General features: G+C 40.2%; 1 protein-coding gene across 1 annotated transcript in view; it reads left to right on the forward strand.

Annotated features, from left to right (window-relative positions):
* Positions 1-12,034, forward strand: part of DYNC1H1 (dynein cytoplasmic 1 heavy chain 1) — a 45,865-nt gene that overhangs the window by 15,267 nt on the left and 18,564 nt on the right. Inside the window, exons 23-42 of the mRNA XM_082283565.1 lie at positions 183-356; positions 1,042-1,207; positions 1,288-1,476; positions 1,558-1,746; positions 2,418-2,700; positions 4,037-4,137; positions 5,638-5,797; positions 6,064-6,307; positions 6,499-6,682; positions 7,171-7,383; positions 7,554-7,792; positions 7,903-8,059; positions 8,446-8,673; positions 8,947-9,177; positions 9,289-9,429; positions 9,669-9,902; positions 10,508-10,714; positions 10,819-10,940; positions 11,312-11,477; positions 11,717-11,880. Of these exons, the coding sequence (XP_082139691.1) occupies positions 183-356; positions 1,042-1,207; positions 1,288-1,476; positions 1,558-1,746; positions 2,418-2,700; positions 4,037-4,137; positions 5,638-5,797; positions 6,064-6,307; positions 6,499-6,682; positions 7,171-7,383; positions 7,554-7,792; positions 7,903-8,059; positions 8,446-8,673; positions 8,947-9,177; positions 9,289-9,429; positions 9,669-9,902; positions 10,508-10,714; positions 10,819-10,940; positions 11,312-11,477; positions 11,717-11,880 (3,792 nt within the window). The remainder of the gene's footprint in view (positions 1-182; positions 357-1,041; positions 1,208-1,287; positions 1,477-1,557; positions 1,747-2,417; positions 2,701-4,036; positions 4,138-5,637; positions 5,798-6,063; positions 6,308-6,498; positions 6,683-7,170; positions 7,384-7,553; positions 7,793-7,902; positions 8,060-8,445; positions 8,674-8,946; positions 9,178-9,288; positions 9,430-9,668; positions 9,903-10,507; positions 10,715-10,818; positions 10,941-11,311; positions 11,478-11,716; positions 11,881-12,034) is intronic.

Genomic DNA, 12,034 nt, shown 5'->3' on the forward strand with positions numbered 1-12,034 from the left:
AGAAGTTGCAAGTTGTGGGCTTGAGGTAGATAAAGAGGTATTTGGGGAATTTAGGCTTGTGTTCCCTAGAGCCTCTGCAGCCGTTAGAGGTGGAGTGGTCATTTAGAGATAAATAACTTTGGTGTTCTGCAGGCCTGTGGTTACTGAATTTGCACTAATGTATTGTGTTATTTTACTTGCAGCATCAGCACTGAATTTTTGGCACTTATGAAAAAGGTGTCCAAATCTCCACTTGTGATGGATGTTCTTAACATTCAAGGTGTGCAGAGATCATTAGAGAGACTGGCAGACTTACTTGGGAAGATACAGAAAGCACTGGGAGAATACTTGGAAAGGGAGAGATCCTCTTTCCCTCGGTAAGAAGTTGACGCTTGAAGTAATCTGATGTTTCTGTGCAGGAATTGGTATACTGCTCTGTAAAGCCTCTGCCAGTTCTTCTGTGTTGCATATGCATGAGATGTTACAACCATTTACAGATTTAATTAGAGCTACTTCTCAGGAAGTGGGACTAAAACTTCCCTTATTTGCCCATCTGTGGCAGGTTGCAGGATGTGGATATTGTCTAAGGAGCTATTGCAGTTGATTTCTGCAAACTTAAGAGGTTCTTCTGCCATTTGATTGAAGGACAGTGTCTAAATTGTCACAGTCCAGTATTTAGGTCATTGATTTTGACTTACCTGTAGTCCTCAACTAGTTTGTCACTTAGCATAAGATAATAAGGGTGAGGAGGGTACTGAGTGGGAGTTCTCCCTGGCTGGTAGGACAGTTCAATCCCAAACTCTACTTTGGGTATTTCAGAGATGGATAAGTAAAGAAAATGATCCGCAGTATGGAGCGTGTATACGCTTCCATATGGTACAGACCATTTGAACTTAATGGTAGCACTGAGGTATAACTGCTGGCAAATTTATGGTTCATGCAGTCTTGCAATGTTGGGAAAATGGTTGTCAATTACTTCTGTTAGTAGTGGCCATGGATGAATCATAAATCATAAATTATAGTTGGAGTTCTGATACAGATCTAATTTTATGTGATTAATAGGTTCTACTTTGTTGGTGATGAAGACTTGCTTGAAATCATTGGAAACAGCAAAAATGTTGCTAAGTTGCAGAAACACTTCAAGAAAATGTTTGCTGGAGTTTCTAGCATTATTCTCAATGAAGACAATTCTGTGGTTCTTGGGATATCCTCACGTGAAGGAGAGGAGGTATAGCCGCAGTATTTCTTTCTAAATAAAATTCTGAAAATAAGGGAATGTGGACTGACTTAAACTTTTAATTCTTGCAGGTGCTGTTCAAAACACCTGTCTCCATCACAGAACATCCCAAGATCAATGAGTGGCTCACTCTTGTTGAAAAAGAAATGAGAGTGACCCTTGCTAAATTGCTTGCAGAGTCTGTTACTGAAGTAGAAATCTTTGGAAAAGCAACTTCAATTGATCCAGCAGTCTACATCTCTTGGATTGACAAATACCAGGTATTAATGTGGAACACTTCAATATGCTTCAGTATGTTACTTCAGCAAGGAAAACTGTCTGATGAGGTTTTTTTTACACAGGCTCAGCTTGTTGTACTGTCAGCCCAGATTGCATGGTCTGAGAATGTGGAGTCAGCCCTCAATGGTGGAGGTGGAGACAACAGTCCTCTCCAGTCTGTCCTAGCCAATGTTGAGGTCACACTCAACGTCCTGGCAGACTCTGTGCTGATGGAGCAGCCACCCCTTCGCAGAAGGAAACTGGAGCACTTGGTAAGTAAAAACCTTTCATCTCTGGGGTTTACAGGTGAGCATTTTTTAATTTTAATGAACAAGTTGATCAGTCTAATTACTATTCCTCTAGGAAAAGGTTTTGTGCGATTTAAGCAATTACATTAAGGCCTGATCCTTAATGTAGGGGTGGTAGTTTTTCACTCTAGTCAGCTTAATGCCTGATAGCGTATTACAGACTAGCTCAGTGAATTGACCTTCAAACTGGATCTTCCAGGTATAGAAGTTACTGATTTTTTCATTCAAATCTGAAATACATCGTTAAGCTGGCTATTATTGTAACTATGATATGCTTTTGTTTTTAGATAGGGATTGGGGGTGGGGGGAGAGTTCAAATCATCCTGGGTTGTTTCTAGAGGGAAATAGCTGATTTCTGGCAAGTAAAATACTGAGTTCAGTAGTGTAACAGATTAACAGGCTAACTGGACCAGAGTGCTTTGCTGTAAACTAGGAAAGTCATTAACAGTAGGCAACATGGTTAGTTTTGGCTTTGTAGCAACAGATTTTAAAGCAGAGGCTTGTTTTAGGTCATGATTTCTAAGTGATGGCAATTCACTGTGCCAATCTGAGAAGCTGTAGGAGTCCTGTCTTTATTAGCCTGTCTTTATTGGCTTGTATTGCTGTGGTCTTAAGGAGTTACCTTCATTCTCCAGATCACTGAGTTGGTGCACCAGAGAGATGTTACAAGATCACTGATCAAAAGCAAGATCGACAACTCCAAGTCTTTCGAGTGGCTGAGCCAAATGCGGTTCTACTTTGACCCAAAGCAGACAGATGTGTTGCAACAGCTCTCCATTCAGATGGCAAATGCCAAATTCAACTATGGTTTTGAGTACCTCGGGGTTCAGGATAAGCTGGTACAGACTCCTCTCACTGACCGCTGCTACCTGACAATGACACAAGCCCTGGAGGCAAGACTTGGAGGATCACCATTTGGTAAGTTCGTGAGACAAGTGTATAAAATTCTTACCTTCTCTAATACATATGAGAATGAGTGGTTTAGGTCACTTAAAGAATCACCAGTGAGGTATCAGCAAAGGCAGGTTTAATATGAATTTGTAAAAGCACAACAAATTCTATGGCAAGATTCATTCTATTACTGTACTGATCAAGCACACAAGGAAAAATCTGATTAAAAGCAATCTAGGATGGTTTATGTGGAGACTAGGGACACAAGGATAAGCAGGGATAACAGTAAGGGATGCAGAGGGGTAAGAAAGACTACCATTGGGTCAAAAGGGTCAGAGTGGACTCCCTTGCCAAACTTAGCTACAGACTGGATCAAGTTTAGGTCTGAAGGATTTAGCAGTATTTCATTACTTAATCAGTACAATAATAGCAGTACTTGAACAATTGATTAATTTAAAACAAAATTATTCAGTAGGATTTTCTGTAAGCAGAGCAGTAACTTGACAAAAAGTTTTGCTTAATTATAGACCTAAATTGGCAACACTTATGAGGCACACAGACATGAAGTATGTGCAAAGGTATACCTATGAAAAATTCCCCTTGAATTCAGTGGATGGCTTTGCATCTCTCCACAAATGAAGGGTTGGGTCTCAAGGAGTGGGGGCTTTCAGCCCAGGTTCAGTTGTCAGCTTTCAGTGGCAATCCTCCATTGCAAACTGGAGAGATCACAAGCTCCAAGAGGCATCCCACAATCCTGGTCACAGCCTGCTGCAGTCCAGGAGATCTCAAAGGGTCTTAGGACCACTGTTTATAGAGTTGCAAAATTATTGGCTTTAGTCATCACTAAATTTCCGTCCTGACCACAATCCGAGTTGGTTACTGGAATGTTCCTTGAAAAGTCCAACAACAAAAATATTACTCTACTTGGTCTGTTGTTCAGACAGAAAAAATGTAAGTCTCAAGGCTATGAATTGAAAAACAGGAGCTCATTAGACAACAGATGTTGTGGGAGCAGACAGGGTTTCTGATAAGCTCAAGGGGAGCTAACTGGTGCTGTTAATATAGGCCAAGGCCTAACAAGCATTCCTGAGACTGTAGTGTGGCCTGGGATGGGGTTTAAGGGGTGGACTGGGGAAAGGATGTGCACTCCCACAATACAGTGTTAATGTAAACATGCAGAACACTTATAACTAAGATACCAAAGAACAAAATGGTGTTTCGGGGGAAGTCGGAACAGTTTTAGATTTCAGTTGAACCCTCTTGAACAGGCACCTTCAGAATCCGCATGCTGGCAGATTGCATGAGTTGGCAGTGCTGCTCAGATGATAAACACTAAAGTGTGTCCATCCCATTTCAAAAATAGGTCCTGCTGGTACTGGTAAAACAGAATCTGTTAAAGCTCTTGGGCATCAGCTTGGCCGCTTTGTGTTGGTTTTCAACTGTGATGAAACATTTGACTTCCAGGTAAGCTGTTTGATTGAAACAATGTAGTCTTCATTAACAAGCAGTAGGAATCTCTTCAGAACTCTGAAACAGCCAGCAGTGTTTATTTTCAAGATGATTATCTGTAAGTCTTAACTGAGCTGGTGTCTGTGGGTCATATAGAACCTCTGTAACAAAAAAATGCCTAAAGCAGAAATGGGGCAGAACACGGCTAGAGCAGAGGTTCTGGGTTTTTTGAACAGGTAGTTCTGTAACAGCAAATGGAGGGAAAGGAAGTACGGGGCAGGGGCTTAAGACTGGTTTTAGGAAAGTAACTTTAAACTATGTAGTTTGCATTGATAGTACTGGTTTAATGAGGAACAGATGGGAGTGTGAGACTGCTGAAGTAGCTGCACTTTACCAAATTATCCTTTACAACACAGATGTGCAGTTTATCTCATCATATGAAGAATTCTTCAGAACTAAGAAAATTTATCCAGATATTTGAAGATGAATGACATCTTCAAACTCAGAACCAGATGAAATGATTCTGTAAACTGTAACACAGCAAATTGTCTCCAAATGAAAACTTTGGTCAAGTGTATAGATAAAAAATAATATAAAACATGGACAAGGAATCACTGAACTTTTCAGACTCTGCCAGGTTGGCCATGTGTGGTTTTTTTTCTGTACAGCTGTATTTTGACCAGATCAGGATTCCATTAAGCCAGCATTTGGCTCACAGGGGTGACTGTAAGAAAATGCGTAGGGAGTATAAAAATCACCAATAATGTGATCCTTCCTTGCCCCAGCTCCCTTCCTCCCTCTGGCAGTTAAGAGGATCAGGAGTCCCACTGGAAAAGTGTTACTCTGTTCATGCTCCAGTGAACGTTTCTTCATGTACCATTTCTCCCCTTAAATCCACTTGCACACTTGGTTCTATAACATCTTTACCGATTTGTTCTACTGTGCACTATTACTATGCACTTCATGAAAAAGCACCTTCTTTTTCTCTTTTTTTAATGATTCCTATGTTCTTGTAGTAGAAAAGACAGTGAATAATTGATTCCTATTCATCTGAAACCAGTAGATTCTAGACCTCCATCATATTCCCTCATGTTGCCTTCTATAGAATCTTACCTTAAAGGTTGTTCTTTATGTGGAAAGGTTATCATACTCTGGCCATTCAATTTCCTCTTCTGAAATGTTTTGTAGTTCTTGTATCCTCCTTGTGATAAAGGACTAGAACTGCACCTGATGTTATTGGTATCAGCAGACAAAGCATTATGCAGTGGACTTAGTTTGCCTGGTTTGGAACACACTGCAGTACAGTATGGAGTAATAGAGAGCTATGGTTGTCCTCTGTGGTTCTGTGAAGCAGTGAAAGCTGAATGTCAGAACCCTTTCATAACTCTACAATACTACAAATACAGTACCCTACAATTAAACACAGCTTCTTCCTGCCTTGAATGCATTGTGTAAAGTGCTCTTCTCTGCTTCCTTTGACGATGCAATTGAGTGAATTTTCCCCTCTTCGTGCAGGCAATGGGGCGCATCTTTGTGGGACTTTGCCAAGTGGGTGCATGGGGCTGCTTTGACGAGTTCAACAGACTGGAGGAGAGAATGCTCTCTGCAGTTTCACAGCAAGTTCAGTGCATCCAGGAAGCATTGCGAGAGCATTCCAACCCCAACTATGACAAGAGTATGTAATTCTTTTCTAACATCCTTCATGCTGTTTTGTTGCTAAGCTACATTTCTTGCAAATAATGCAAGGATGAAGCTATTTTATGTCAAGGCTTAAATATTTGATGTAACTTTCAGCTGGTAGAAATTTATATTGTTTGAGTTGCAGTATTGGAGAACCTGCTGTCCGTTACTGTAGGAAACTAAAATAGGATAAAGTATGACTTCAGTTCTCAGAGTGATTGATTACTGACTCAGGTATAACTAAATACACTCTCTTTTCAGCTGCAACACCCATTACCTGTGAGCTGCTGAACAAACAAGTCAAAGTGAGCCCTGACATGGCAATCTTCATCACCATGAATCCTGGCTATGCAGGCAGATCTAATCTGCCTGACAATTTGAAGAAGTTGTTCCGTAGCTTGGCAATGACAAAACCAGACCGTCAGTTGATTGCCCAGGTCATGTTGTACTCCCAGGGTTTCCGTACAGCTGAAGTTCTTGCCAATAAGATAGTACCATTCTTCAAGTGAGTAACAAGTTTGGCTTCAGTCAGTAACAATAGAACTTACAGTTCAAAGCTATAATCTTTGTAACTCACTAAGCATATTGTGCAGCAATCATTTCAAGCAAAAGTTTCAAGTAAAGAATGATATTTACTGAGTATTATGTTGGTTCATACTGAGAATCAAATTATATTTTGCCTCTTTTGCTTCTTAGGCTTTGTGATGAACAGTTGTCCTCCCAAAGTCACTACGATTTTGGCCTGAGAGCACTGAAGAGTGTGCTGGTTAGTGCAGGTAATGTGAAGAGGGAGAGAATTCAGAAGATAAAGCGGGAGAAAGAAGAGCGTGGTGAAGTTGTTGATGAGGGAGAAATCGCTGAGAACTTGCCAGAGCAAGAGGTAATGTGTGTGCAAAGTCTCTGCTTCTGTGATAGATGATGCACACTAAACAAAGAAATTAACCCTTCAGTGTTTACCATTTAATATTAAGCCATGTGAACAAAGTAATGTTAGTTACCGAAGGTAATTTGATAGCTTAGAAGTGCCAAGTTAAACATGTTTTCCAACTCCCTGAATTGTAGTGAAAAATTCATTCCTATGAGGTGGTGCATCCATGACACTTATTGCTGCTCAGCATCTCAGCAATTAATGCCAGAAGCATATTGAGGAGACATGAGAAACCAGACTTGCATAAACTGAAAATCAATAGGAAGTCATTGGGTAGTTCCGAAGTTGAAACCCTGTCAGTGGTTGTTTTGACTGAGACTGCCCTGGTCTGGTACCTAATCAGTTAAGTATTTAGTGAAGTATTCCTTGTCAAACACATTTGGTGAAGTGAACTTAACAAAAAAATCTTAAACGAAATGTGTCTCGCTCGCTCTCTGCAGATTCTGATCCAAAGTGTATGTGAAACTATGGTACCAAAGCTGGTTGCAGAAGACATTCCACTGCTGTTCAGTCTCCTTTCTGATGTATTCCCTGGAGTACAGTATCACCGTGGAGAGATGACAGCCTTGAGAGAGGAACTTAAAAAAGTGTGTCAGGAAATGTACCTTACCTATGGTGATGGAGAAGAAGTTGGTGGCATGTGGGTTGAAAAGGTAAAATCTAAAACTGAAAATGTGGAATTGAAGTTTATGTATAAGACTAAATTTACTTTTATATTATGAAAGGTGGAAAGCTTTTAAATTTTTGTTGTCTTAAACAAACAATACCTAAAAGCTTAGATTAACTGCTGAAGTTAATTGGTACGTTATTTCTTGTGTCACAGGTTCTTCAGCTGTATCAGATTACACAGATAAATCATGGTTTGATGATGGTTGGTCCCTCTGGAAGTGGAAAGAGCATGGCTTGGAGAGTACTTCTGAAGGCCCTTGAACGTCTGGAGGGTGTAGAAGGTGTCGCTCACATTATAGATCCAAAAGCAATCAGCAAAGATCACCTCTATGGTACTTTAGATCCAAACACCAGGGAATGGACAGATGGCTTGTTTACACATGTCCTGAGAAAGTAAGTCTTTAATAGTACAAATGCAAAATGGCTGGTACATTTGTGCCAAGGATAATCTCGCCTTACTGAGTCTTAATTCTCTACTTCAATGAATATTGCCTTTAATATAGAATCATAGACAACGTGAGAGGTGAACTACAAAAACGCCAGTGGATTATCTTTGATGGTGATGTAGACCCTGAATGGGTTGAGAACTTGAACTCTGTTTTGGACGACAACAAACTTCTGACTCTGCCAAATGGAGAACGTCTCAGCCTCCCACCAAATGTAATGTTACTTTTTTTACATTGTGCTTATGTGCTGTATATAAGCTTGTTAGTTTAATTTAGTATTTACTAGTGTTGTCCCTCTTTCTCACCACAAGCAAAGTAATACTGAGTTCAGATTGTGGTTTGCTGGAGTAAGGAGTTTTTGTGGAAACATTTCATGTTACACTTACTCTGACCCTGTAAGACAAAATGTGAATTAAGTCTTACGGTAAATGTCAATAATGATGAACTTACCTTAGGACAGTATAATGCTGATGCTGATTATTCAGTGTCTAAATGCGAATTTGCATATTTTAAAAGGTCTCTGTTTTTTCAGGGAAAGGGTTTGTATTGTTTTGCTCTTGATTGGCTGTTTTAAAGTAATTTTAAATTTCTGTTTTTCAGGTGCGTATCATGTTTGAAGTACAGGATCTGAAATATGCCACTTTGGCTACTGTGTCAAGGTGTGGTATGGTCTGGTTCAGTGAGGATGTTCTCAGTACAGACATGATATTCAATAACTTCCTGGCCAGACTCAGAAGCATTCCTCTGGATGAAGGTGAGGAGGAAGCTCAGCGCAGGCGAAAGGGCAAAGAAGATGAAGGAGAAGAAGCAGCATCCCCAATGTTGCAGGTATAACTTGAATTACATTATGAGATTAAGTAGTAAAAATGCTTGTGTCGCAGGTACACCATATGTAGAATTTATGACAGCCTATCATAGAAAAGCTGACTTCCTCTTTACATATTTTTTCTTTTTCTGTTTGGGTTTTTTTTTTTTTTCGGTTGTTGGTTTGGTTTGGTTTTTAAATATGAAGCGTTTCAAACCTTAAACAAAATCATTTCTTTCTGCCTGGTAGTCAAATGAGAAGCAAATGGTTTGAGCAGTGTTTGTCTCCCCCAACAGATTCAGAGAGATGCTGCAACAATAATGCAGCCATATTTCACATCCAACGGCCTGGTAACCAAGGCACTTGAACACGCTTTCAAGCTGGAGCACATTATGGACCTCACCCGCCTGCGCTGCCTCGGCTCTCTGTTCTCCATGCTGCACCAAGCTTGCCGCAACGTGGCCCAGTACAATGCCAACCATCCCGACTTCCCGATGCAGATAGACCAGCTGGAGCGTTACATCCAGGTAAATGCAATCTGCTGTTAAGTGACTCCTGGTTTTGCCTAGATTTGAGTTACTCATTGAGTTTCGTTCCATTACTCTCAAACCAATAGCTGCTGTTGCTGCTTCTTACAGAGGTACCTGGTCTATGCAATACTATGGTCTCTTTCTGGAGACAGTCGTTTGAAAATGAGAGCAGAGCTGGGAGAATACATTAGGAGAATCACCACTGTGCCACTGCCAACTGCACCCAACATACCTATAATTGACTATGAGGTAAACATTTCTTGTACTAGAAGTGTTGCTCTTTCATTTTCTTAAAAGCTTGCTTTAGGTTTTGAAGACAAACCTGGAGAATAAACTGCTAGACTATCTTAAATTTTGCAGTTTCACAGTTCAGCAAACAAGCTGCTTGTTTAAATAAACACATCAAATTTGACGTCACTTTAAAAAATTAATTAAGGTTTAGCTGGATTCCTGTCCTAAAATGTCTGATCATGTTTTTGTGCTCCTAGGTGTCCATAACAGGTGAATGGGTGCCATGGCAATCCAAAGTTCCTCAAATTGAAGTTGAAACACACAAAGTTGCAGCTCCTGATGTTGTAGTGCCAACCCTAGATACAGTTCGGCATGAAGCATTGCTGTACACTTGGCTGGCAGAGCACAAACCTCTGGTGCTCTGTGGCCCACCAGGTTCTGGAAAGACCATGACCCTCTTCAGTGCTCTCAGAGCTCTGCCTGACATGGAGGTACACAAGAGAGAGAGAGAGTGTGTGTGTGTGTGTGTGTGTGTGTGTGTGTGTGTGAATTACAGAGTAGTAGCAAGTCTTTAATCTTCTTAAGATTAAAGATAGCATGGAAATTATTTCCTAGCCAGAACTCAGTGATAACTTCACCTCAGTCAGTCGTGTATATATAGCAAAAAATAAAAATCATGTTGAGGAGAATACAAATTCGTTTCTCAAGTTCCTTAGCCTAAAACTGCTTTCTTTGTTTGCCATTTTAGTAACAGAGGAACATTGCTGCATTCAGTATTTAAAAACCTGTGCAAATGTTTGAGTAGCTCTCATCCTTCTGTATATTTAGGTGGAATGACAGTTACATGAGGCCGTGATATTCAAAATACAGGGTTGGGCAAGAAGCACTGCTGCGTGGTAAACTGAGAACCTGCAGTGGGAAGCAAAGAGTATATAGGCTGTATATACCTGTATATTTATGGTATATACCTGTAACGTGGATGGTAGATATATTTCCACTGCGAACAGCTGAACATAGCTGTTTTCAGGACTCTTGATACGCTCTCTTTCAAGCCTTAGTGTATTTTAATTTTTTTTTTCACTGTTCTCTTTTTAAGGTGGTTGGACTCAACTTTTCAAGTGCTACCACTCCAGAACTGCTGTTGAAAACTTTTGATCACTACTGTGAATACAGGCGTACCCCTAATGGAGTGGTGCTGGCTCCTGTGCAGTTAGGAAAGTGGCTAGTGCTGTTCTGTGATGAAATCAACTTGCCAGATATGGATAAGTATGGCACACAGAGAGTCATATCCTTCATTAGACAGGTTTGTTTTTCTTTTTAAGCAACTGTAAACTGTATCACAACAGCTACTTCTAGGGGAATACAATGTTCCACTGATTTGATTTTATTTTTACTATTTTGTTCCAGATGGTGGAACATGGAGGATTCTACCGTACATCTGACCAGACCTGGGTGAAACTGGAGAGAATTCAGTTTGTTGGTGCATGTAATCCACCTACTGATCCTGGAAGAAAACCTTTATCACACAGGTAATGTGTCTAGTAGATTCTATATAACAACAGAATCAGAGTCAAAACTGAAGCATTGATTTTGTAATCTGTTCTTAATACACTTGTTTAGCAACAGCTGTGCTGAAATCGTGTTCCTTGCTTTTGCACTATCTGCTGCTTGGTTCTTATCATGACAGCCAGGCAGCAGACTCAGTGTTAGGCTGTTGAATCACCTATCTGAAACACTTCAGAATACTTTTTGGTCCAAGTCATTAAGGAGCAATCAAACCAACTGCAGTTACTGATGATGATTTTTGAAGCAAGGAGTTACTTAATTTTGGCAAAAGATAATGAAGAGAATATAGATTGTAATTTGACTTTCTGTACTGTGTAATTTGCTAATCTTTCAGATTTTTACGACATGTTCCTGTGGTTTATGTGGACTATCCTGGACCAGCTTCACTTACTCAAATATATGGAACATTCAATCGTGCAATGCTGAGGCTGATCCCATCACTTCGCACATATGCAGAACCTCTCACTGCTGCTATGGTAGAATTCTACACAATGTCTCAGGTAACTAGTTAAGTGCAACTCCAAACTCTAGTTAGAAGGCTTCCTTTTATGCTGAATCATTTAACATGCATTGTTTACCTTTCACATGGATAATATGTGTACAGTACTCAACCAGTTACTTGAGTTCTGGCAAAAATGACTAAATTATGCTGTCAGCATAATACCTTGCAATGCCAAGGCCTGTACAAAAATATGGTGCAATTTTGAGATAAAGTAACTAATTAAGTTTAAATTTTTAGGAGAGATTCACTCAAGACACGCAGCCACACTACATCTATTCACCTCGTGAAATGACTCGATGGGTGAGAGGTATATTCGAAGCATTAAGACCACTAGAAACCTTACCAGTTGAAGGCCTTATCAGGATTTGGGCCCACGAAGCCTTACGTCTTTTCCAGGACAGGTAAAATAATTGTGAGTTGGGGAGGCAAAACCATAAAGAGTCGAAAATTAATTCTCCCTATTCCCTGCCAACTTTCATTAGAAGATCAAACTAAAGTGTGCTTCATGTTAAATAGCTGGAATGCCAATGAGAATATTTCCCTTCACTCCAGCTT

This window comes from Coloeus monedula (assembly GCF_965178545.1).
Source record: "Coloeus monedula genome assembly, chromosome: 6".
In the NCBI taxonomy this organism is placed as follows: Eukaryota; Metazoa; Chordata; class Aves; order Passeriformes; family Corvidae; genus Coloeus; species Coloeus monedula.